We start from the raw sequence: 27,044 nt of genomic DNA, 5'->3' as shown, positions 1-27,044 counted from the left end.
CACCAAAAGCATCAGCCCTGCAGGGACGCACCCAGCCAAGCCTTGTGCCACTGCTCAGATGGTAATGCCAGAGGACAGGGCATGCTGGTGAGATTTAGTAGTGGCATCGCTGTGATGCACTCTGACAAGGGTTTGGGGGAAGGCAGAGGTGGCACTGCTGGAGCACAAAACCCAGACACTGGCACCAGGGTCCTTCTTTGGGGACAGGGCAGCGTCAAAACCCCAGCACAGTGCAGGTCAGGAGCAGAGCACGAGGTCTCTGCTCAGTTGTCCAAGCTCCAGCTGGCATCCCCATGGGGCCAGGGTGGCTGGTATGGCACAAGCCCCTTCCTCCTCTTCTCTCAAGCAGAAACGTGTCTGTTGGCCTTTTCTTCACCCCTCTTCTCACCCAGGTTCTGACTGGCTTTGGCCCCTGCTCCCAGCCCTCGCGCTGACATCAGCGGCTCGCCCAGCCCTCCCTGCCACCTTGTCATACAAGCGATTTATCACCCGCCAGTGAGCACTCGTTACAGACGACAGACTCCAGCCTCCATTAATTAATGGGAAATACTTACGGAGGCATACACACACGCACAAATCTGTCTGAGCGATTTCCTACAGCACCTACTACGAGCGCAGGCGAGGGGAGCAGTGGCAGAGGTAGCGAAGCCCCAGCCGGGCACAACGCAAAAAATCAACACAGCCGGGCAAAAACGAGGCACGGGGGTGGCAGGGAGAGCAGGATTTATTTCCCTCAGCTAGTAAGAAAGTGGCCCTTGGCAGTCCAACATGGTTCAGCCCGCAGACGAGTGTCACCGAACAAAACCCCAGGCTGAGCCCTCACAAAAAATAAAAGCAGTGATGGTTCACAGCGAGCCCTGCAAGAAGTGCCAGGCTCCCCCGCGCCACTGCAGAAGCCAAGCATGGAGGGTGAGGAAAAAAAAAAAAAAAAAAAAAGGGTTTCAGAGGGATCTTCTGAAGCCTGTCTGGCTTTTTGATTGTGGAAGAAAACCTAAAACCGGTTTGAAATGAGATCTAAACACTGTGTCAAAACCCAGAGCTTGATCTTTTTCACAAGTGGGCTTTTACTTTCTTCAGCTGAGGCTATTTGCCAAACACAACACAGAAACACAAGCTATTCCTGTTAATCCAAAGCTATTTTTCACCAAATATGAGATTCATCTGAAACCTTTCTGCCCAGCTCTGCTTTAGGAGAAGCTATCTGCTGAGCCGCCCAGGCAGGATTTATGCTCAAATGAGCATTCATGAGTAACAAACTGGATTCATAGAGAAACACATCATCAATAAATCTGTCAGTCACTTCTCCTGCCCCCAGCACGGGGCTGAAACCCCGAGTAACTACTCAGCACTTCGTCAACCTTTACTCCAGCAAAGTCTGGGCAGGAGACCTCAGGATTTAGCCTATTGATTGCTTACCATTGCTTGCGATGCCCCGTGTAGGTTAGAGATGCTCCTTTCAAGCAAGATTAAATACCTGGCTTACAGCGCTGGAATTCGGGGGAATAGATATACTTTTATTTTAACCAGCAGAGGAATACACAAGTCGAATTGCCCCATAAAACAGCCCATGGTGGTGCAAGAGCAAGCCGAGTCCCTGCCTCACTGCCAGGCAGGGCAGCACACAGCGATGCTCCCCCTTGGGCTGTCATAGCGTGCCCCAGGGCTGTAGCAGCACATTTCTGCCTGTTAAAAGCATTTTTGTCTCTGGCTCCAGAGCCTCTGCATCTCTCTCCTCGCCGCCGCCGGTAGAGTTTTGTTGCAAGAACAATGGAGTGACAGCTTCCCGGCAGCACCGAGTCGCATCCCCGGCTCAAAGGCAGCCTTAATACCTCGCTGCTCCCGAGCCTTTCAGTTTCCACGTTCGTTTGAAGTTAAGCTGATCTAACTTTGGGCGAGTGGGCGCAGACGGAGGCGCTGAACCGAAGCGTGGCGCAGCGGGGCTGCCGCGGGCGCTCGCACCACTCCGGCCGAGGGATGATGTGCACCACTCGTCTTCCCCAGGCAGCAGTGAGTATATTAAAAATATTATAGGATATATAAGATAGGCAGAAGCAAGCTTCCTGTCCCATCAAAGGGCATGCCTGGGATGCTGCTGCCGATGCTTGAGCTGGGATTCAGCAGCCCTGGGCAGAAGGGAGCTTTGACAAAAGGAGCTCTGCTGCACACCTCGGAGGAGCCGGCTGGGTTTGCTCCATATGACAGCAGTTATGGGAGGTTTTTGCTGTTTGCTGGTGTATAGCTAAGTGCAGAGACCACCCCCCAATGCCCTTCAGGCTAGGGATGGAGCACACTTCAAAGGGAGATGAAGCCTTACTTCGTAAGGATGCTTCTCCCTGCAGTTACCAGCACCTAGGACAAGGAAAAAAAGGCCCTCGCCTGCTAAATCCCTGCCATTCCCCCAGAAAAATGCACCCCACAGAAGCACGCAGCAGCTCAGGAGGGGTGGAAATCTAGGTTTTACAGCATCTCCACCCAGACACGTGCCCGACCAGCAGGCTGGGAGCGTGCTGCTGCCCCGGCCCCGTGGCACACCCGTGCCGCTGGAGGTGCAGGCACACGTGTGGAGGTGGCACGCCGATTTCCCAGGCTTCGCCCACGCAGCTCGCTGGTTTCTGAAGCGTGCCCGCCTCCCGCCTCGCTTTATTTCTGCCTCGTGCCCAGCCTCCCCCCCCCCCCCTCCCTCTCCTCTGGGTACTCCTCCTGCTGCCGTTTGTTCCTGTCCTTTATGGCCCTGCCTGCTGTCACTCGCGTAACCTTGCCTGTTTGGTAATTTGTGGCAATAAAGTGTCACTGTGGGGAAAAAATACAGCATCCCAGCGGCATATAAATCTCTGATCCATAAATTGTGCAGGCCCCACGTGTGTGCCCCTCCTTTTTTTTTTTTTTATGTAAGCGCAACGATTTAGGGCAAGGGGAAGATAAAAAAAAAAAAAGAGCCAGCAATTTGATCTTAGTGAAGGGCAGCACTGAGCCGTCCTCGTTAGGGGCTGTAATGAATGCCGAGGGGCTGGTGTGTGTTGTAAATTGCCCTGGAGCAGAGTGGTCCCTGGCACTGGCTGCTTGGAGCTGTCAAAAAAAAAAAAGAGTGGGCCCCCACCAGCACCCCTTCCCCTTGCAGAAGGGGGGACCTGCGAGGACATGGAGCAAGGCAGTGGGTCCCTGCTTTGCACAGAGCCCAGGCTCAATGGGCAGCTCCCACACCAGAGGTGCCCCACATCTGTGTCACCACGAGGGGTGACACTGCTCTACGGGGCAGAGCATCCCGCATTTACCTCCGGGAGCTGAGATCCTGAACTGAGTACACGTGTTTTCAGAGGGAGTGCTGCCCCTGCTGCTGATGGTTGCTTCTTTTAATTGGAAAACACTGTTTGCCTCCATTAGAGCCCTCATCTGCCGAATGATTGTCACGGTCACGCTGCAGCTGAGCAGCAAAAAGCCACCTCCAGCACTCCTGCTGCTTCTTGCCCCAGCTCCCGTGCCAGACCCCACAAGCCATCCCTCTGCCACAGCCATCAGGGTCTCACCTGCCACCCAAATAGCAGAACGCCTTGCATTAAAGCCTCCTCCTGACACTGACATCTTTCTGGACATCTATGGCCCACCTGAGCAGCTAAGTAACATGCCTGCGAATATAAACAGCCCCGAGAATGAACATTCCCAAGACAGATAGCTTAGGGAAGTGTCATCACCAGCTGAAAGCCCATATGTGGTTTTGTTACAAAGGTATCTGCTTCCTGTCTTCCCCACTCGTCAAAGGAATATATGGGCAGAGCGAAGCAGCACCCTGGAGACAGGCTAACACCGAGCGGAGAGCAAGGGATGCTTGGAGCGCTCTGCAGAAACCGTGCAGGTGAACACATTATGGACACCGCGGGGAGGAGAAGCTTCCCTCCTCCCAGGCTCAGGAATGAGGCAGCTGATCGAGAGGATGGGTTGAAATACAGAATCAGGTCTCGGCCCCCAAACCTGCCCACAAGCCACTGAAGCTTGAAAAAAAAAAAAAAAAAAAATTTAAATAGCACTTGCTGCAAAAACTCCAGCCCACCACCATGGCATCAGGTGTTGCACCACCTTGTAATACTGCTCCTCATTCGGGGAGCCCCGGCACAAGATGCTAAGCAGAGAAAATCTATCAGAGGTCGCTGAGTTGGCTGGGGGAGTTATTGAGAAGACCGAACTGGGCTCTTCACAGCAATGTGTGGCGACAGAAGGAGGGGCAGCGGGGTGAAGCTGAAAGGAAAGGCTCCCACGGGATGCAAGGAGAAGCTTCTCCCCATCTCGAGGGCCCACAAGCAGGGGAGCAGTGGCATTCTTCCCACCTTTTAGGCAGGTCCCTCTTCAGAGGAAGGACAAAGCCCACAGGCAACCGCGCCAGCAGAAGCAGCAGCACCGTGGGCTGCCAGAGGGATCCACCTCAGCCAGAAGGGAGAACAGATTCCTCTTCAGACCTCTGACAAGTGCCACTAAACACTCCCCAACTGCATAACCAAGCGACAGCACCAGAGCTTTGGCAAGACATCTGTCCATCTATAAATAGTGCTCCGCCGCCTGTCCTTATCGCGGGGCTTTGATGCGTTTGGGGAGAGCATTTTTTTTTTTCTTCCCCTCTCTGCCGAGTCCCAGGCAGCACAGATAATGGGCTTGCATCGATCCAGCTCAAGTATTACTAAACTTCCTACTATCGTGGCAGCGTGCCAGCCCCAAAGAGGACAAGAGAACATGTGTCTGCTCAGAGCCAACCACAAGGAGCAGGCAGAAAATTGCTTTAGACTTGGAAAAAAAAAAAAAAAAAAGAGGTGCTTTTTGCAGATTTGTAGATCAATCTACAATGTATTTTAGAGGTTTAAGAAAAGTCAATAGAAACAAGATATATCATTGCTGCACAAGAGCCCAAGAAGTATTTCTATTTACGCTGCCACGAGTGCTCTGCTGCAGGCTCGCTCTCCTGCTGCTCCCTGACGTGGTCATGCATTGCTTCCCCAGCATCAACGATGAGGCCAGAGGCTCTTTTTTCCCTGCCGTGGGTTCCCCAGCCCTTCAGTTGTACCTGGTTGGGGTGTGATGCACCCCATGAGCATCACAGCCATACCTTGTGCCTGTGAGCCAGCAGGCATGGGCAGCCCCACCGCCTGACTTTGTGGGATTTTGGGGGGTACCCCCTCAGCAACACCACGTGTGCACATGTGTATAAGCATGTACTTATGGTGCAATGGCCTACCCTCTGTAAATTCATCCCCAGGAATGTCACAGGCTTGTCCCTCCCACGGATCCATCTGTCGTGCACCAGGGTGGCACAGCACAGGGAAGCCCTGCGTGAGCCTCCCTGCAAGCCCTCTGCCCTTCAGCTCCACCGCAGAGCACTGTAAGGTACTCAGAGCTTTTTCTCCCTTGCTTTTATTATTATTAAATGAGCCACATGACGTGCCTTATTAAACCAGACCTAGATCACGGCTGCCCCTCCCTAGCCCCTCTGTAACACACCGGCCATTAAGCACGCAATTAGCGCGCATCCACAAATCCGCACGCGTCGCCCTAACGAGCCTCCAGGCAGCGGGTCCCGCTGGACCCGGCCACAGCCATTGCTGAGCCTCACGAGGCCCAGAAAGTCCTGTCTTTCAGAGAGGAGAGGATAATATGTGTGTCTGAACTGGAGGAGCTGCTCACGCATGGTGACAGACAGGGCAAGCTGAGGATGCCTGGCTCAAGAGACGTGCCTGCCCCGGAGCCCAGCCTGTGCCATGGGAAAATGGGTCAGCCCTCAGCCCTCCCCACAGCCTGAAACACATGCAAAAATGCAAACAGCTTTCCCATATCCCACCCGAGCCCCCTACCCGCTCCCCCGGGACCCGCGTGCCTCCAAACCCCTTCCCATCCCTCTGCCAGGCACAAGCTGCTCCAACAGCACATCAGCAGGGCCGGGCTTTTATTCCTCCGCTGCCGCGTACGGGCGGGCGCCAGGGGACGTATCATTCAGCAAAGCCAAGGAAGCAACAAGCAGCGTTAACCATTAGCATGTGTGCACAGAGACCCCTAATAAACTCTTTTTTTTTTTTCCCTCGCTCCCATCTGCTTTGCTCTGGGCCACTAAATCCAATTCAGCAGAGCTCGGAGCTTGTAACGATGCTGCGACACATTTGTCAGATCCCCGACTAGACCCATGGCTAATTTTACAACGCTAATTTATCTCACCATATTACATCGCTTTCATTTCATCCCCCCAGATCCCATTACTGCCAGCGTACCTTGTAGCCGGCGTGTAATAGTAATTGGTATTATTAGCGACGTACCCTCCTCGAGCTGCTCTCTATTTGCGAGCAGCACAGAGACCTGCTGGCAGGTCAAGGATGAGGAAGGGCTCCTTACCCCACACAGCTCCACCAGTGCCACTCCCAGGCAATGCTTATGGATGAGTTTTGCTGCCCACTCCCTGCTGTGGTCCTTCAGGTGCTGCCCACCCCTGGGGTTTTTAACCTTGAGCTCATTTCAGTGCCCGCATCCAGCCTCGCACATATTTGCATTTGTGTCCTTGCCTGGGGCTCGGGGGACAGCGATTTGGCTGATTCAGAGCAAAAAGGGCTGCAAATTGTCCCTGGAAAATGGGGTGCAGGGAAAAGGGTAGCGGAACCAGGCAATGAGGGCTCCTGACAATCTGTTTTGGTGAGGTTTCCCCTCCTCAGTGCGAGCTATTGCATTTCCAAGATCAGTGTAATTAAAACCACGCAGTTTTAGCTAAGTGGGAGGCTGCACTAGTCAAACGGTGACAATTTCCCATTTAAGACGCCCTTGCCTGGCATTTACGGACTTGTTAAATTTTAATTCATCATTCTCATTTTTCAAGCCCAGCAGCAGCGAGCACCAGCTTCCCAGCCCTTACAAGGCTCAGCGGGACATGGGTGCCCGAACAGAGTCCCTCCCTGTGCTTAGGAGAAGACCCCAAGCCTCCCCAAACGTGATACTGGATTATCACAGCCCCACACAAAGCACCTATGTAAGATGTGACAACCCCTTGACCACAACCAGTGGCTGTGGTGGTTTCCTAAGGGGACACAGCCCTGCAGCACTGCTGGAGCAGAGCCAGGGAAGCTGGGCACACCAAGGATGCTGCACCCCTCTGATGCCTCTTAGATGTGAGCTGAGGACAGGTAACACGGGTCAGCAAGCATTTTAATCCACCTCTCACCTCTCCACCGGTCCAGACCCCTGGGGATGTCCCCAATTTCTCATCAAAGTCCGTGGGATCCTTCTGGGTGCTCGCGACCGGCCGACCCTCGCCGCTCAGATCCGTGAGTTTCTGCAACAAAGCAGAAGAGAAACGCTGTCAGGTCATCGGGTGCAGCTCCGTGCGTGCTTCAGGAAACCACCACGGGATGGAGGCATCTGATTCCCAGCCCTAGCAGCCACAGGTAACCAGCGTCAACACAAAGCTGGGTCTGATGCAGAGCCCTCCCTCGTGAGCAGCCCAGCCCAGATCCAAAGCATGCATCTGCCTAATTATTTGATTTACTTAATTATTTTGATTTAGAGGCATTAAATGGGAGGGGGATGAATATGACAGCTTGGGGCATCTCTAATCATCCCTAAAGGAAGACAGCAAAAGTCCCTGGCCACAGCAGTGCAGCAGCACTCAAACACCAGCCCAGCACCCAGACATTTGCTCACAAGTTCCTGAGCCCTAAACCCACAAAGCCTCACACACAGAGGCCAGAGCTGCTGAGCCCAAGCCTGTGAAGAGGAAAAGCACGCACACCTTTGTGGCACAGACGCCCAGGAGCACAAACAGGCGAGAGACTTTGTGCTGCACCCGACGTGCTGCCTAGTGAGGTGGAGTCTGGGGCATTACTGTAACCACTGGTGCCTTGGGTGATGGCAGCAAATATGCTTTTTGTGTTAGACAAACAAATTATCAGCCGAGATCTGGGCTCATTATCTAGCTCTTGTGGCTGAGCTTGTTTTGTTTCCCCCCTCCTTTTTAAACACTTAAAGAAAAAAATAACAAAAAAAAAAAAAAAAGAGTCCTACGGTTCTGCATTATTAAAAATGAAAAATAGAAGGAGCCAAACTCCACTGGCAAGAGGAGAGTCTCAGAGTCGCTCCTGCGGAGACGTTTTCCCATGGGCGACTGCAAGCCTGGAACACGACGTGCTTTAATTAGCACCCGAGCTGATGAGCTCCGCCAGAGCCCGCCGCGGGACCCCATCCAAACCAGGCAGGAGGATGCTGCAGAAACCCAAACTGCAGCCCCTACCCACCCCCAGCCAGCCATGAAACCCAAATAAACAAATAACACCCCCACCCAAAAAAAAAAAAAAAAAAAAAAAAACTCCGCTGGGCGCCTGATTGAGAAACCCTCATTTGCAAAGCGATGGGAAATAATTAAAAAGTTTTCCCAGAGCTTAAAGAGGAGGAAAACGGACCGTTTGTCACGGCGGCAGCGCGCGGCGCACCGCAATTTATCACGCTTGTCAGGTGTCAGCCACCGAGAAATTTAACTCCAGCTGCCCCGGGCCGGACCCCCGCGACACCCCATCACTCACAGGCCGCCCTGCCTGCACCCCGAGCTGACAGGAGAACGGCGAGGAGGGGAGAGGGCCCCTCTCCGCTGAGCTTTTCTTGGTCTTCGCTGCCCACGCAACTTGTATTTCAATTTTTTCTTATGCCAGAGAAGGAGCGGAGCAGAGGAAGCCAGGGCAAAGCAAGCAGGGATGGTGCTGCATCGCTATCTGGGCTGCCTCTATCACTTGGCAGGGATGAGGACAAGGCTGTAGGACGGGGCACCCATGGGTGCTGCAGCCTCTGCTCAAGATGCAGGGATGCTCCTTGTGCAGGCACAGTGCATTATGCTGGTGGCAAAGGTCAATTTCACAGCACCTTGGCTGAGAGATGTCCCTGGGACCTGTGTGCACCTTGAGGATGGACACCTCGTGGTGGGACAAGCAGGGCCGACAGCCCAGCTTTCTCCATGGATGAGACTTTCAAGACCCCAATCAGGGCCTTTAAATTGGGGTCAAACTCAGGTTTTGGAGGAATCCAGCATGGCCAAAGCTGGTCTGCAACTGAAGAACCTGGCTCAGGGCATGAGCCCCTAAAAACAGGGGATAGCCCTGACCACGGCACAGGCAGTCTCACGTAGGGTGCAAACAGCAGCACAGAGCAGGGACAGTCCTGAGGTCCCCCCAGGTCACCCAGGACGCAGTGTCCCATGGTGAGGACACATCACCAAGGTGACACCTGCTGGATAGGGGCTGGCAGGGCTGCCCCCAGCCTGTCCGCACAGCTCACACCCTTGCTTCGGCCACTGCCATAGAAATGAGATATGTTAGGAGGACACAATGGAAAAGCAGTGATTGCTAAACCAGGTCCATCCTGCAAAACCCCCAAGGAAGGCCAGCACCCCTTGCACATCCCTAGCTGCTACTTTTAGGGAGAAACAAGGAAAAAAAAAAAGCATTTTTACAAAAAAAAAACAAAACTCTCTCCCTATCCTCCCCATCACCAGCATAAATCAGGGCCATGTGGATCAGGCATCGACGAGTTGTTCACACCACCAGGAGGACCCCCCAGTTTCCCATCCTCGGAGCATCCCAGGCGGCAGGCAGAGCGCGGGCTTTGCGCTCCCCCTTGCTGGGAGGGGAGCGGATCCTGCCGGGGAGCGGAGCAGCGAGCTCCACAGACACGCTATATATAATACACCCACTCGCAGCTTGGCGCAGGGAAGGTGGATTTTCGTGGCGTCAGCAACAAGCAGATCCCCCACACCTGGCCGGGAGCGTTCCCGACAGCGATCCGGCCCGGTCTCATGGCGCAAAGGTACTAGAGTTTCTTCAGTACAAGAATTTTTTTATTTTTTTTTTTAAGCTACGGATAAAGTAATGCCTTTTTCTCCCCCCAAAGCGCGTTCTGAGAGCAGCTTAAAACCCTTTTTGCTAAATTTTTCCAAAAAAAAAAAAAAAAAATCAGCCGGAGGCAGAGACATGCAAAGTTTCAGTCCAAATGGTTAAAGGCTGGCGTAGTTTCAAGCAACTGAAGACAGGGGCTTATAATCAGAAGTGTCAGGCAACCTTAATTATATTATTTCCTGAAGGAAATAGTTTTCCCTGCCGAAGTCCAGAAGTTATTAAAAAAAGTTGACCTCACTGGAACCAATCAAGATGGAGACAAGAAGCCTGTGATGGATTTTTAAGGCAGGCAAGTTCACGCATCTGTGTTTCTGGAGGCTGGGGGCGTCCAGGTTCTTCGGACAGGTGTTCCCAGACAAGCCCAGCCCTGTGAGATGCCCATGGCCAGCATCCAGGATGCAGGCTCCAGGCATGGCCACATGGGTGCCCCCCCTGCACCCCAGGGTGCTCGCCTGTGCCCCAGCAAGAGCTTTGCCGAGACAAGGGAAGAAAAACAGCCGGCCGCTTTGTAGCTGTCAGGAACACACAAGCTTTTTGTCCATCTCTTCCCCCATGCCCATAAGTAAAAGCGACAGCAACTTTATTTAGGACTTCTTGCCCTCCCCTCTTAACTGGAAGAAGCGAAGAGCGAAATAGCTCACAGGCAGCAGGGGGGGGAGATGCTGGAGGTGCAGCTGGGGGTGGTTTGGCTGTGGCAGCCCTCGTGCTCCTGAGACCTGCAGCTCCTCATCCCCTCAGCATGCCCTTCCCTGCCCCTCCAGGTGCAGAAACCCCATCCCCAGCCCCGCTGCCCCCATCACCTCCCAGGAACTGGCGGGGAGGCTCACAGCATCTGGAGGCAGTCAGAGGCGGAATAGCTGCTTCCCCTTTCCTGCCGAGACTGGGATGCACCCTCCAAATAATCCAGAGGAGAAAGTCACCTGCTTCCCCCAACACACAGCGCTCAGACGCATAGCACTGGCCCCAAAACACAGCTCAGCCCCACGTAGCTCCCTATCACGGCTGAGCGGTGGATGCAGCATCTCCACCAGCGTGCACCTGGAGCTGGCTGCTTCAGCTACAGCCTCCAAGGAGCCTCTTGCAACTCAGGAAAAGGCTCCTAAAACCACGGAAAGCCTCAGAATAAGAGAAAGGGAGGCTGAGCTGACCCCAGGCAGTGCCCCAGCCCAAGGGCTGGCTTTGGCAGGTCCCCCAGTTCCCCGCAGCATCTCCCAGCAGCACAGCACCTCGTGTATCGCAGTGGTACTGCAAGGGGCTGAACACACACACGCAGGAATCCAGCCCCCAGCAGCGGCTGCAGGGATGATGCCGCCTGCACCATGGGGACAATTCCCAGGTGCTCAGGAGCTGTGCCGGAGCTGTGCCGTGCACCAAAACCCGCACACACCAGGGTTGGTAGGAAGAGCCCTGCCCACCCGGCGAGGCTCGGGGTGGAGGCTGCGTGCAGCTCCCCGGGGACAGAGGAGCTGCGAGTGACCTCATGGGTTTCTTCCACCGCTGCCGTGAGTCACAGAGCAGTGACAGGCCATTTGTCAGCACCGGTGGCATCATCGCCAATCTCATTTCTGAGCAGACATCTGACCTTGCTCGCATCCCCGAGACCCGCGTTACCGCACGGCTCAGGCAGCTCCCAGGGGATGCAAAGCGAGGCCATCGGGGGCCAGGCTGTGACACAGACTGATCCTGACTCAGGATGCACAAAGATTGGAGCCTTCAGCTGTGGGATGAGTGCAGGGGGTTGTGGGCTTGTCCCCAGTGCTGTGTTTTTCCCCCCAGCCAGCTCCCAAGCAGGGTCTCCCATCCCAAGCACGGAGCTCAGTTATGGAGAAGGGAGATGTGTCCCCAGAAAGGGAAGCCCAGGCTTTGTCTCAATCTCAAGAAGGGAAAAAAAAAACAAAAAAAAAACCAAAAAAAACCCACCCTTTTTCCTTTAGCATCCCATGTTTCACCTCCATCTGTTGAACCCCCTGAGGCGTTGGGTGCAATCTGTGGTATGAACTGCTGCACCCAGACCTCCTCCACAGCCAGCCACGACCCCAGCTGAATTTCAGCCCAGATCTGCTCAACGAGATGAGACAAAATCCAAACACAGCCCGACCCTGAGTTTCTGAGAAGAGCTAGCACCTGTGTCCTGCAGAATAGATGAGCCATGCCCTGAGGCCAGCATCTCCCTGCCCCCAGCCAGAAGATGCCACCGTGCAAATCTGCCACACGACTTACACTTGGACACCAGAGGCAGCTCCAGTCCTCATGCCCTGGAAAGGACACTGAGTTTGCACGGGGAAACGCAGACGGGCAGCCTGCCACTTGAAAGATGGCCATGGGAGAGGCAGGACATCCGAGCCAGTCTCATGCTCTTATTTCTCCTAAGAGCAACGAATTAAAATGACATGGGACTAGGAAAAGACATACTTGGTTAAGATGAAGAAATCATTGCCATTAAACATCATTAGAATAATATGCCCAGAAAGCTTCATAAAAGGAGATATCATATGATTGAATGCTCTCCAGACCCTCATTTCACACAGACCCAAAACACCAACCAAGAGTCTCTTGTAAAATCCAACTCTCACAACTTTCTGAAGGCTTTTTGTGGATTTTGTTTGGCTGTGGTTGTTGGTATTTTTTATTTTTTTTATTTTTATCCTGAGGAGCTTTTTGGGTTTGCAATTGAAACTACAATTCCTTTAGTTCCCGGGGAAAAAAAAAAAATCATTTTTCATTAAACCAAAGCAAATGGCATTTTTGCTTGTCAAAAATATTTGACACAACTCTGACAGACTCGACCAGACGTAAATAAAAGATTTAAACCCTCCTGCTTCAGAGCTTAAGGAAAACCCGCTGTCAGTCCCACGCTACGACACGCTCTCCCCTTCGGACCACACTGTCCAGGTGCTGCCCGCTCCATCCCAGTGCCGGTGACAGGAGGTTGAGCAAAGGGGGCGCAGCCCCCTCCTGCAAGCCAAACCCCACCAGCCCGTATTATCCCACTCATCAAGCAGAAAAACAGCCATGGTGGCAGGGAACAGCGACCCCTCCCTCTCCTGCCACCCGTATCTGATAACAGCAGGGATCGGGATCGGGATGCTCCATTTCCTCGGCCACCCCGGTCCCCACGTGCCATCAGCACCCGTCCACCTCCTGCATCAGCCGTGCCAGCATCGCGGCCACACATGCCGTGACAGAACGCAACGTGGTGTCAAAACCCATTTCAAAATCCTTCTATCCTATTCAAGCCAGCGAGGCTTATCTGCATGGATTTATACTGTTTGCCCCAATATTTAGCTACTGAGCTGACTAATCTGTGTGTAAGAAAAACCCTGGTGGCTCAGAGGCTGAGCAATCTACATCATTCATCATTTAGATTAGCTATTGTCTTAATCCTCTTTAAACTACTGTATAATACATGAGAGGAATGGATGTCCTATCTGCTTGGGATACGTACAAAAAAAAAAAAAAAAAACAGCCCAGGCTGGAGCTCAGAAACTTGGGCAGAAGTTAATGTGACAGCTCTTACTCCGGCACAGAGGAGAAAGGAAGCCTGTTGCACCTCCTGACAGCTGGCTTGCCTTCTCCTTGCTCTCTCCACCCCGGTGGCCTTTAATTATTTCACAGCCAGCCTCGCACAGCAGCACACTGCATCCCTGCCCTCTCCCTTCATCACAGCCTCGTTACACCCCAGGGACCCCAACCCGTGCCAGCCTGCCTGATGTGGGCTCGCTAAACCCACAGGACGGCCCCTGCAAGCATCGGGGTTTCTGCTTTTTGGAAAAGTGGCTCCGTGTGGACAGCACCACATTTTGCAGGCTCAGGTCGAGGATGAAACCATGCTGCTCCCCGGGATCACACAGCACATCGCCACGGGAGGATGAACAAAGAACAGGTTTCTTTCTGGAAACACCAGAGTTTGGGGAGGAGAGGGAGGGGATGCAACAAGGCAGTAGCAAATGAGGCTTTAGTTCGTTGCTGCCAGAGCTGAGGGAGCTAATAAACAGACAGATGAGAGCTAAATTGTCTTCTGAACCTCTGTATCAGTATTCACATTACACAGGCTGCTTCCAGCAATTCCAGCGTATTAATAATAAATGCTACATAATTACAGCAGACTTGCTTTTGTCCTCTTCCTGTTTTCTGTCAATGTCTGCTTAACCCTCTGCAGCCCGCAGCCAGCTCCAGCCCCTCCACAAACACAGCCCCAGGCCCCCCCAGGGGACAGACACCTCGCCGAGCTCCCTCCCAGCTGGGATGGGGCAGAGGGCGAAAGACTGAGCACTGACACCAGCCTGAAGCCATCACCCATCCAAGCCACACTAACGGTGCTGCAGGGTGTGAAATTGGAGCTTCTGGGGGCTCGGAAGCAGCCCTAGGCTGGGGTGAGGTGGGGCTGTACAAAGGGCATCCCCAGAGCACAGAGGAGCATCCCCAGAGGAAAGAAGCTATGGGGAGACAGGAGATGACCATCAACAGGTTGCAAGTGTGGCACTGGGTAAGGGAGAACAGTTTGAGTAGTTATTTTCCAGACCAAACTGAAAAATAGCACACCACCCCCTTGCTCCCCTGACCCAGCTGGTTCCCAAAGCATCCCCCCCTTATAGGCAAGAACGCCGTGCCCTGCCAACCACTTCTGGAGCAGATTCAGGTGAGAGTTAGAAACCCTTTTCCCCCAAAATTTAAAAGCATTTCATAACAATCAAGGTGCAAACTGAATTCTGGTGCCCGCCTCACTCCCCGCAGGACTGTCTCCAGGAGAACTTCCTCAGTTCCAGGCAAAGAGCATCAAAACTCTGGAAGAGGACCCCTGCGTTAGCAGTGCAGTAGCTGTGCTTGCTTATAGCCGAGCACAGGTTTAATTTGCACCTTTCAGACTAGCTCTCTCTTTTCCCAGCCTTGCGGGAGGCTGCCATGCCCCTTAACACAGCTTCAATAATAGAAGAGAACAAATACCTCAGATGGGATTTCTGCAAGGAGAAACCAACATGCAAAACAAAACACGCCTGCCTTCCGGTGAAAATTAACTCAGCTCCTGCCCCGACTGCAGACCTTTCCAGACACGAGACCCACTGCACAGCAAACAAATGCCAAACAACTCCGACAAATCTTTCCCTGCACAGAAAGAGCCTCAAACACGACGTGAACACTTGGCTCAGGCAGCTGAGCATTAAAAAGCCTGGAAATGGGGGAAAAAAAGAAAAAAGCAACTCAGACCCAGCTGTATTGCTCACGCAGTGAGAAGACATGGCTGGGGTGACAGCAGGTGGGCTGTCCTCAGATACCAGGGTCCCATCCGACCTGGGACAAGCAGAGCATCCCCCAGCACTGGCACCCTGCCACCTCTCCATCGTTCCCATAGCCATGCATGTTAGTACATGATCTTTATTCTGCCTCCTCCGCAAGGTGAGGCATGGAAAGATTTTCCTTCCCTGTCCAAGACATTCACTCTGACAGTTTTCAGGAAGTGAAGCTACAACCGGTTTGGGAAAAATGAAGAAAACCACAGGCACAGCCCATGCAAGGGATGGGAGGAATGCACAGGGCAGGAGCGCTCTGCCTCTCTCACTGCTAACCCTAGCAGGGCAATGCTGATTTCTCCACTGCATAGAATCATAGAATCATAGAATATCCTGAGTTGGAAGGGACCCTTAAGGATCATCAAGTCCAACTCTTGACACCGCACAGGTCTACCCAAGTTCAGACCATGTGACTAAGTGCACAGTCCAATCTCTTCTTAAATTCAGACAGGCTCGGTGCAGTGACCACTTCCCTGGGGAGCCTGTTCCAGTGTGCAACCACTCTCTCTGTGAAGAACCCCTTCCTGATGTCCAGCCTAAACTTCCCCTGCCTCAGCTTAACTCCATTCCCGCGGGTCCTGTCGCTGGTGTTAATGGAGAAAAGGTCTCCTGCCTCTCGACACCCCCTTACGAGGATGGGGTGGACCTTCCCTTGCTGTGCGAAAGGTGCTCAGCAGGCAAGGAATAACCCCACGCACTGCTGTGAGCTGGTGCAGCCAGGAAGAGAAAAAAAACACATGGAAAGGGAAGGGAAACCCACCAGGAGCTGCAAGGAGGATGACCACCTGGCCAAGCAACCTGAACTGCTGGAGCAGCTCCTGGGCGCAGAGGGAAGCCAGGGTCCTGCCAGCCCCTCGCAGAGCATGCCAGACACATGGACGGGCTCCAGAAGCATTGGGCTGGCTGTGGCAGCAGGACTGCGGGTGTGGGAGGACAGCAGAGCACCCAGGCTGCTCCGCACGTGCCTCTCGACAGGACGCATCCACACCAAGCCAAAACCATCCCACGCAGCTCCCTGCAACGCGCTGCCACGGAGTAAAGCCAGGTTTGCCCCAGGACAATCAGCCAGGTCATCTAGATACGAAGGCAGGGAAGCTTTATGCATCACACCCACCTGTCAGGATGGCTCCCTGCTTTCCAACCAGCCTCCACATCCAACCTCACGCGCCACATCTCAGGATGCTCCAGGTAGCCAGAAAGTGCTACGCAACACCCCCAGCCAGCACAAGACCCTGGAGCAGAAGCACCCCTTCCTGACACAAGTTTCCCAGCTCTGCGCTTTGGAAAACTCCGAAAAATAGCACAGGATTGCCTCCTCAGTAATTAAATAATAATATTAATAGGCAATGAGTTATAACAACTCCTTAACACAGCTGGACATCCAGCACGAGACATGAGCAAGCGCAGGAGGACTTGGCCACGGAGGTGCTGCACAAGCAGGGGGTGAATAAATAAAAGTGACTCAAGTGGACAGAAAACTGCGCAGTGAAACTCGTTGGGTGGTGGTAATTCGGTGGAAAAGATCCTGGAGCAAAAGCATCTGCTTAGGTGACTTTGGCTCAAAAGGAAGCAAGCTGAAAACTTGACAAAGGCCAATTCTACCTTAAAATAGGAAAAACTCCAGAAAAATAATTGTGCTATTTCAACACAAGTAAAAAGAAAAAAAAAGAAAAAAAAAGTTTAACTGAGAAGATTGCTGAACATTTTGAACATTTCCCACCTCCCACTCCTGTGGCAGGGTTTGACCTCCCTGGCAGGGAAGAGGAACCTCTCGGTGTCTGACAGGCAGCTGCCTGCTCCACACAGGGCTGTTGGCTCCCACCCCATTCCTGGGGGCTTCCAAAAACAAGCCTGGCTCCCGCATCTCCTCACCCATCATGGGCTGCAAACATCAAGACCTCCCTGCTTCACCTCCCCTTCCCCAGGATGCCCAGAGCTGCTGCTCCCAGCTCCTCCTCCAGCCTTCCTCCCCTCCACAAACCCAATTTTTCCCCAATGACAACTACCGGTGAGTTTTGACACCACATCCCCCTGCGAAGCAATAGGGGGGGAAGTATTTTAAGCAACGACAGGTTGCACACACACCACCCAGAGGACAAGACAACCTTCCCCAAACCTAGACACTGCCACAGCTCTCCCTGCAGAAAACAAAGAAACCTGCTCCATGGCGAGGCAAAGAGCTGACGTTTCAACACGTTTTTTTTCCTTCCGTTCCTTCAATACGAAGTCAATTATGGCAAGGTTAATGGGGCAGAGAGGATGCCAGTCGGCTGGGTAATGATGTCAAAGCACCTGGCATTGCCTGGGCAACAGCAAGGCAGCAGGGATGCAAATGAAGGAGCAGGATCGCACTTGGGCCCTGGAAATGAGCTGATGCAATTGAGCGTATCAGCATTAATGAGCACAGAAATAATGAGAGCACCCAACCCAGAGAAACAGGACACCAAGGGGAGGGTGGCACCCACCAGGATGAGGGTACGTGCTCAACGTCAGAGAGCTCCGTGGTGCTGGGGGTTCACCCGGAGATGCTCCCCGTGGTTTAATGCTCCAGCCATGGGCACCCAAGACCAACTGCTTGGTCCTGCTGAAGCCCGTTCTCCATCAGGAGGGCACATCTCAGAGCAACACCATAAGCACTGGCCCAAAGCACTAAGGGGTGCAAGAGGAAAAAGGTGCTTGAGGGCACTCAGTGCGATGCCCAGCAGGAAGGCTGCTCCAGCAGAGCATCCCAGCTCTCCCCAGGGCTTGCAGTGCCCACAAAACCCACAACAAGCATTCTGAAACCTGCTGCTACATGGGCTGGTGTCTGTCGGGTGGGCACTTGGCACAGCATGCTTCCAGGACCATGGGGTAGCAGGTAAGTGTTGCCAGCCCCAAACACCAGCAGCCCGTTTCCAGCTTTGGTCCCCCATCCAAATGCTGCATCTTCTCCCTCAGCCATGAGCTCCACCAGATCCTCCTCAGCACATTTACTACTCAAAAAGCCATCTCCCCTATGCTATAACAAGCCTTTAAGCCCCCTGTGGTGCCACTGCTCTCCCTCTTCTGACCCCACTCACACCCCAGCAGCTGCCTTCAGCCCCCAGAGCCCACCCTGACCTGTTGGTGTGGGTGGGCTGGTGCTCTCCGACTCCACAGCCCATCCCCAAATACCCAATGGGGCAGCCACAGGGTGCTGTCCTGGCCCAAGAAAAACTACATTAAATGGGCAGGGGGAAGGCTGTGGCATCCCTCCCCCCAGCGAGCAGAACAGCTCACCTTGGAGATAAGACAACAGCAATCCCCTGCAGGCATAAAGAGTGGTGCCAGGGGCACAAAGCAGCCATCACCACAGAGCAGAGGTTGGGTCACAGCCATTTATAAGGTTATTTTACACCTCCTTAAAGCCCCTTGCTTTTGCCTGAGGTGAGTCAAGGTGACCAGAACAGGCACTGCTGCTCCTGCTCCCACTCCTACCCCTCCAAGCATCACTATCTGGAAACTGCCCAGCAAAGCAGCAACCTGTGCCATAAATAACAGAAATCTGGCACTGGCCAAGAGGGGAGCAGCCAGGGGCCATGCAGGGACCTGAGCATCCCCAGCCAGCCCATGCCCTGCAGGACACAGGGCTTGCCCCACGCAAACACCTTCCAGGCTCCCTCCCTGGCCACTGGAGCAGACCTGGACTCAAAGCAGTTCCATCCACGTGTTTTGCTTTCAATGTCAGCAGTAAAGCCAGCTACGCAAGGGGAATTGAATAGAGGAGAAGGAAAAAAGGGGGGGGAAAAAAAAAAGGAAAGACGAAAGGGAGAAGAGACAGCTCTGCTAATAGCAAGTCAGCCAGGAGTCTCCGAATCCATTTGAAATGCGTAGGGCTTAATTTAACTTAATGGTTTTGTCAAACATTGGCACTCTGTTAAAAGCACGGGAGAACTGGTAATCCAAATGCCAGTGGCTCTGCCTTCGCTAGTGGCAGGAAGGCTGCTGCTGGAGTCCCCAGATGGATCCATCTGGCTTCACGCAGGCAGCGAGCGTGGCCCTGGCTACCGCAGCCTCTCATCAGGGCAGCTCTGTATTTACTTAGCACTGGCAGCGACCCTGCCTTTGCCCAGAACACAAAAACAAACACAGCCACTGCATTTCTGAGCTTGTACACGTCTGAGGCAGCTCCAGGCTTCTCCAGAAAACACAGCTCAGTCGGGTGGAGAGAGACTCGCCTCCTCCCGTTGGGGAGCAAAGCAGTGAAGTCTCTAACCTGTGTGGACCTCAGAAAGAAGTTGGGAAGAAAAAAAAAAGCAACGGCTTCGCTCACAGGCAAGCAGAGGAAGCCACAGGATGAGCTGCTAAAACCAGCTCCCCAGCCAGCCCTGTCCCCATCCTCCCTTCCCTGGGCCATGAGCAGACTGGGGCAGCCAGCTGCCACCAGCAGGGACAGGGCTCAACCCCTGCTGCCAGCCCTGCTGCCGTCAAAGCAAGAAAAACAGGAAAAAAAAAATAGGAATATCAGCCTGCTGTTGAAGGCAGTCTTCCCTCTGCAGGCAGGAGATGGAGCCCGTCCCCATACAGGCTGAGGACAGAGGGATGCTCAGCCTCCTCACCTGCCCCATCCCCTGTCTAGGGATCCAGGATGGCTCACACACCAGCCAGAGGCTTTCATCCCTCCGAGGGCTGGAAAAAGCAAAACAAACCCTAAACCCCAGGGCCACAGGCACATCCGTAGGGCAGACAGGGAGGGGGTCCAAGAAAATTCTGCGAGGGGCAGCGGCGGCTTTCAAGCCTCTGCATCCCCTTAACACCCCCCTCCTCCATCCCAGGAGCCGGGTTCCTGTTTAAGACACAAATGGGATCGAGTTTAAAGGTCTCAGCCTGGCCCTTGACTCCTTGGTGGGAGTCTTTCCCCATCACAAAACCACCAGACAATTCGGCGTGATTGACAGCCTTTCAGGCAGAGGGGCCCGGGGCCGGAGGGAGGGGAGGGGGCTGCGGGTCAGGGCCAGGGGGCAGCCGGAGCCATGCACGGGGCTGGGAGAGCAGGGGGCGGCTGCAAGGTGGGGAGGATGCTCGGCTTCGGGCTGCCAAGGGAAAAGGTTTCTGGGGAAGGGTGGGAGAGGTGGGAGCATCACCCATCAGGGATGCAGCCCTGCTGCTTAACGCTGGCAAAAGCCAAATTGCTAATAGCACATTGGGGGGAAAAAAGTGTTTTAGAGCAAAAAGTGTTTTTTTCCAGAGGTTAACGAACAGCAGAGGGGTGCAGAGGAGGGACCCCAGGCTCAGAGCAGAGAGGGGTCAGTGACAGGCAGGGATGAGGGATGGGAAAGCAGGGGGACAGAGCCAGCACTCGGTGATGCTGGGCACAGCCACTGAGACCCCAGCCACGGCTGAGGGCAGCAGGGAGGCACGCACACAGCAGATGCACGCTGCGTGCCAGGTTCTGGCTCCCACCCCATATTCCTGCTCTCCAGCCCCAGTAAAACCCAGTCCCATGAGGAAAGGTCACCAAGATCCCCTGCAGCAGCATGGATCTCCCCATGAGAGGAGGCTGAATGCTTCATCACCATCCCCTTATACCCTGTTTAGGGCTGTTACAACCCACAGCTCCCCTCCACCACCTCTCCCCCAGCACCAGGGCTGATGCTCAAACCCTCTGCAGCCCTGCAGAGTCCAACTCCAACGTCCACCCCCACCCAAACCCACCTGCAGGGTGGATTTTGGGGAGTAGGCTCCCTTGAATGCACCCTCACCTTAAGGCCGGGTCAAGCCCAGGTTTACCAGCCCATCCTCCCAGGAGCTCAGTGATGAGCTGAGTCATCAGCTGGGGGAGACAGGGCAAGGGAATGCAGAAAGGCCAGGGATACTTGTCACGCTGTCTTATTTATCCCCCTTTCTGCTCACAGGAAACCCTTTCACCTACCTTCTTTTTCCTTTAAATAAAAGAAAAATTTTAAGCTGGTGCTTTAAAGCACAGCAACTGCCAGCCCATCTCCATGGCTTGCCAAGAGAGCAATTCATCCTCTGCCTCTATTCTGCAGTAGGTAAGGCCCCCCCTCGCTTTTGTTCATCTCCCCGCTCTTTTGTCTGGCCCTGAAAGCGTTGATCACTCCTGCATGAGGAATGTGAAACTGATGTGATGTGATAGGAACAATGCTCCAGCCCTGCTCCTCGCAGCCACATCAAAGTCCCCATTTGCATGGCTTCCCCTTCCCTGCCTGTCCCCCTCTGCCCCCGGCCGCGCTCTGGCTGCTTCAGCGCCTTCATTGTCCTCCGGGCCTCGAGGAGCAGCCTCAGCCTCCTGATAAAAGGCACTCAGCAGCCTCCCCGAGCCTGATGCTGCTTCTGCTCCCCCAGGGGAGATGGCACCCACAGGTAGCATCTGCACAGAGAGGTGGCACTGGCGTGCTCCACTCTTTTTCCAAGGCACCTCCTGCTGTGTGCCCCTGGCAGCCCCAGGTCATCCAAGCCTCCCCCAGGATGCTGCCAGGCAGGGATGCAGGCAGCACCCAGCAGGCAAGCAGAAAGCCAGGCACCATGGCTCTTGGGGCACAAGGAGAGTCTGGCATGGGACAAAGCCAGATGAAAACAGTGTCAGGACCGTACAAAAGCACACAGCAACAAGTTATGGTGGAAGCAGGAGGGACACGGACACCCCTGCAGAACTGAGGTTCTGCTGATACACCTCACCACCTCGTTTTCAGACAATTATTCAGTTTATGCTGGACACTGAGACCCCCCCATCACCCTCCTGACGTATGAGGCTTCCTTTAACCCTAACAGCAGCCATAACTCTGACCAACACAGAGGCAACCAGCATCTGTCTGCAGGGGAAACAAAAAAAAAAAAAAAGGCTTCTAGGTCCAGCCACTTCCAAGAGAACAAGATCCAGGTAGCCAAGGCTTTGAGTCCACACACATCTCCAGTTTGCACCTCATACAGAAGGTCTGTGACCCAGAGGGATTCCAGTCGGTTTTGACTTCAAATGCACAGAAAATGCAAAACAACTGTCCAAGAGCCATTTCTGGATCATCAGCCCACATATCAAACACATGTCGTGGGCTGCGCTGCAGGACACACACTGCTCTAATGGTAAACAGGCACTCCAGGCACTTCACAACCCACCTGTACCTGAGCAGCCTCACAAGTTTTGAGAGCCCCTGCCTCTATTTTTATTTTCACCTGGCTACTGCAGCTCCCTGCTCGAGCTTTGCTCTGCTCTCCATCTCTAGCTCGGGCTCAGCAGCCTGCCAAGGGACACAGCACTGGCAAGTGTTCCGGATTCTTGCTGATGGAGAATATAACATCCCTTCAGAAAAGTAAATAAAGCCACTACCAAGACACAGAGCACCTTATTAGTATTAAAAAGCACATTTCTACCTCAGTGCTGAGGGGGGAAGGCAGGACAGTTCCCGATGGGGAGGAATGAATCTCATCTTCCTAGAGCTGCGGGTCAGATTTGCTGCACAAAAGCCCTGTTGTGCACTGGACCTGGCCAATGTCACTCCTGGCTAGGAAACGGGAGCCTGTTGGAGAAGCACGTTGGGCTGTGATTAAGGAGACATTTCATTCTGGCATTTGGATTTTCCCCCCGCCGAGCTGGTTTACCTTAGGATAACGCCAGAAAGGCTGTTCTGCTCGAGCTGTCCTCGCACACTAACCAGAGCCCGCAGCAGCTCGGGGGCTCCTTCACCAGCCTGGGGGGAGCACAGCTCACCCCACCGTGCTGCCCACTGCCCTGCTGGGCTCACACCTCACCACCCCGAGGGACTGAAGCCCTCAGCACCCTCCACACCCCCTCTCCTTCGCTCTACCCCAGTGTCGCCCACCAGCTCCTCACCACCCCCAGCATCCAACGCTGAGAATGAGGGATGCTGCTCCCCTGCACCCAAAAACAGCCCCTGTGACTTCCTTACACCAAACCCACCCGTGCCATTTGAGGCACCCCAACCCCTCTGGCACACAGCAGCTAGAGCTGCCCCGCTTGCTGCACTCAATTGCCAGCAGAGGCATGCCACAGGTGAACGGGGCCCCGAATGCAGCTAGACAGACAGATGTTATTTCAGGGCTCGCTAATTCCCTGTCCCTAATTCATTCCTGGTTTCTGCAAGATGCAGTCAATTCTTGACCAGCCGCTGCACATGCATGTTGCTTTGCTTTCAATTCGGCCAGCAAAATCCATTTACCGTGCCTGTCTCATCCGGTTTCCGTCAAGCCTGCTGAATTCTCCCTCAGTGAAATAAGCAAGTTTACTGTAACACCCTCCTTTGTCAGAGCACAGCTAAAATGACAGTCTTTCTGGTGCCTGACTATTTCCTTTCACAGCAGGAGCTAAACACTGCTTGTTTTCAATTGTGAACTGTTCCGACTTCTTGAAATGCATGAAAGTACCAAGGGGGTCAATTTAACTGCAAAAAAAAAAAAAGGAGTTTCTATAGGAGAATATTTATTTACCTTGCAAGTTTGCTGTGGAGAAGTTTAGGCTGGTAATTTACTAGCCAAAGACGCAGGGGTCTCTGGGCAAACACGAGGGAAGTGATACAGCTCCACGACTGCCTTTTCCAGTAGCAGGGTAGAGCTGGAGCCAGGCTGCAGGTTCGCATCCCCACTTGCTCACCACATCCCACCCAGCAGGTCAGGGTGGCAGGCACGAACCCAGCGTGGCCAGCCTTTGCAAGCCCCAATAGTGTTCGTACAACACTCAGCCTGATGCTTCCAGCACAGGAAATGTCCAAAGCCCTTATGATTTCAGGCTGAATTCCCCCCTGCCGTGTTCATTCCTCATCCTCTGTTTATAGTTTCCTTATTCTTGCATCCTTGCTGTTTTTTTGTTTTTTTTTTTTTTTTTTTTTTTTTTTCCTGGTGGCTCCTCAAGTTTCATCTCCTTTGCAAGTTACAAGAGCTGAATCTTTAAGGCTTCTGCTAGCGTTCCCTGCTCATCAGCAGACAAATTAAAAGCAGAATTATAGATTCCTTGCAGCATCACAAGACACTTTCAAGCCTTTTACTGCCTTACCACATACTGCAAGTTCTGACCCACCAAAGGGCTTTATGCCCAGCCCTTGCCAAGTGTTTATCTGCATCATGCTATGCCGGTTTCAGTAGGAGAGCACTCACCCATCTCCGAAGGCAGACAACCTAGAGGCTTCCCTGAAAGCTTTTGGTTCTTGCACCTTGCTTAAAAAAAAAAAAAGTTTCTACTTGCTAAAAATTTCCACCTGCTAAGGAGCTTATGACAGTGAACAGCTGATATGACCCACTCAAAAAGAAAACATGCAACAAGTGATTATTTTTTCTCCTTTTACAGGATTTGGGTAGGATGTACCGGACCAGCACAGGAAACCAGGATGCTCCCTGCAGGGCCCTGGTCAGCTGCAGCCTCCCATGGAGACAGACCCCAGCGAGCCAAGGAAAATCACCGTGCACCATCCTGCCAATTTCTAGGCATCTGGGAGCCAAACTACAGAGAACCTGCAAGTTTCCATTGCCAAGCTCTGCTGCAGTCCCATGTATCAGGCTGAGGGATGCTGGATGCTCACTGATCAGGACCCTACATGCTGATTTGAGCACCTGGAAGCCCAGGGAGGTTGTCTGAGTGCAATCGAAGCTACATGTATTTGTGAAGTCTCACACAATGCTCACTACTGCTACAAGCTCCGCTGGCACAAAGCAGCAGCAGGGGGACAGGGCTTGTGGAGCCTCGGGAATCGCACACAAGCCTGGGAAGCTGAGCTCAGCACCCTGGGGAGGAAAGGCTTGGGGGGCAGAGCACCCGCCTGCCTGCAGGAAAGGATCCGCAAGGAGGGCTGGGGGCATGTCAGGAGAAATTAAAGCCCAGCTGGTCACCGGAAAGGGGCTGGGAGCACAAAGCCAGCAGCTCAACAACTGCCAGCCCAGAGCACCAAGAGCACACGGGCCATCGCTGCTACATGAGACACCACACGCCTTAATCCCTCCCTGGGGAGAGAGCTGCTTCCAGCCCAGACTGTTTGTGTATTCAGCTAATTTTGTTGCCTGACTTTCCACCTACTTGCTCAGCGGAAAGCTGATCCTCCCAAGTAATCATCACTATTTCATCCCTACCCTCAGACACCAGGGCTGTGGCATAAGCAAAACCCTGCTGCATCAGCTGCAAGCCCCCGTCACGAGGGCACCCAGCTCCCCTCCACACCTCGCTGCGTCCTCTCCCGGACCGAGCACAGCCAAATCCTGCAACCTGCTTGAGCCTCACGTATCCCAGAGCACAGTCCCAGGTCTCCTCTGTGGCTCCTACACGCAAGTCAGGCTGTTCAAGGGCAGCAGTATAATTAAAGGGGAAAATTACCTTGCGTACACCAGGGAGCATATCCCGAACAGCACGAGCATGGTATTAGCTATTGTTGCAGCATGGCAAGGCTACTCCTGGCTGCTACCTCCACGCTTGCAAAAAAAAAAAAAAAAAAAAAAAAAAAAGGTTGTGGAAGTAGAACAGCATCCAAGACAAATTAGGAGAATGAGTCAGGATCTGGAAAGCCTGCTGTGCAGCCACAGGCTCGAGTGCTCAGTTGGTTCAGCTAAGCCAAGAGGCAATCAGGAGAAGACTTAATCACCGCATGCAGAAGTACCAGCGCAGGGAAGGGATTTCTGCTGGCAGCAGGGAACCTGCTTCAGGGCAGCCAAGGGGGAACAGGTCATGTCTGCCCTCATCCAAGGCTCCTGCTAAACACCCTGCCCATGGGGTGAGAAGAGGCCACAGCCATAAATATTGTCATTATCACTGGCCACAGGACACGTGGTATAGAAAGGGCAGGCTTGGAAAGGGCTCAGACCCTGCACCACAACAGCAGAAGAGACAACTCAGCATGGAGGTCATTAACAGAGCAAACTCGCCTGGGGTTGGGAGTGTTTTGCCCATCTCTTGGGTCCACTTGCAAGCCATCCCACCCCCAAGTCCCAAACACCGATCAGGGAAGGCAGGTGAGCAGCGTGGATGCCCTGGTCCCTCTCGGAGCAGCCACAAAGATGAGCCAGAAGCCCAACCATGCAGCAACACCCAAGGCATCCCCCAGATGATGTTTTTAAAATGCCAGTCAGCTACCCTCAGCAGATCAGGGGGATAAATTAGGACAGACCAGCAACCTCGCGAGAACAGAACAGGCATCCCATGCACTTCTCCAGCATTTTGAAGCCTCACGCGCCACATTCCTGCTCGTGCCCTGAAACATCTTTCAGCAGGGAGGACCTGAAGCCTTTACTTCAGACACTGCCCTAAAACCCAGCTGCAACACCACCACCTGCACCGCCCCCCTCCCTCCCATCACTGCGCTCACCCTGCCTTCCGAACAAAGCTGCCCAGGATGCCTGCTGGAGCTGAGTAATACATGGCACAGATCCGCAGCTGCCAGGCTGGAGCTGTAATCCCATCAGAGCCGCATCCTGGGGAGTCACGCTGCCGGCAGACAGCACGTTGCTCCCTCAGGGGAGCGGTGACCTACTGGGCAGCGCAGCCTGGGAGCCCTGCCTCGTCCCTCCGACCTGTGCCCACCCCTGGCACCGGGCTCCCCTCTTCCACAGGGAGGTGACACCCGCTATTTACATTCGGTCACTAACTCCCTGCGTGCCCTGAAATGTTCTTGCCAAGGTTAGCCAAGCGTTTGAGAGGCTTGCGAAGAACCCTCACGCTTTCCTCAATAGCTATTTCTGTGCAGTCGTCTTTTGTTCCACTCCGCTCTCCCCTCCACCACTTTTGGCTCTTTTAATCTCGCTAAGGACGGATATAAAAAGATGTTCAAGATCTCAGTCATTGGAGGAGGGAGAAGAAATTGGTGAGAAACCAATTCTATTTAATAGACCTATTGTCTCCCTTGTATTTACTTCTCCCTGGCAGTACTGCGAAAAAGCCTTTCTGGCTAGG

General features: G+C 53.6%; 1 protein-coding gene across 8 annotated transcripts in view; it reads right to left on the bottom strand.

Annotated features, from left to right (window-relative positions):
- Positions 1-27,044, bottom strand: part of CNTFR (ciliary neurotrophic factor receptor) — a 173,561-nt gene that overhangs the window by 121,710 nt on the left and 24,807 nt on the right. For 6 of the 8 annotated variants that reach the window (XM_072031399.1, XM_038170792.2, XM_072031405.1 and 3 more), the window contains exon 2: positions 7,181-7,291. In XM_072031399.1, the coding sequence (XP_071887500.1) occupies positions 7,181-7,291 (111 nt within the window). Of the gene's footprint in view, positions 1-7,180; positions 7,292-25,475; positions 25,512-26,460; positions 26,591-27,044 lie in introns of those variants that run through there. The other 2 variants (XM_072031406.1, XM_072031404.1) reach the window with 2 other exon arrangements.

The sequence above is a fragment of the Anas platyrhynchos genome, chromosome Z (assembly GCF_047663525.1).
Source record: "Anas platyrhynchos isolate ZD024472 breed Pekin duck chromosome Z, IASCAAS_PekinDuck_T2T, whole genome shotgun sequence".
In the NCBI taxonomy this organism is placed as follows: domain Eukaryota; kingdom Metazoa; phylum Chordata; class Aves; order Anseriformes; family Anatidae; genus Anas; species Anas platyrhynchos.
The sequence above is the reverse complement of the archived record's forward strand: the minus strand, read 5'-3'. Positions and strand labels throughout refer to the sequence as shown.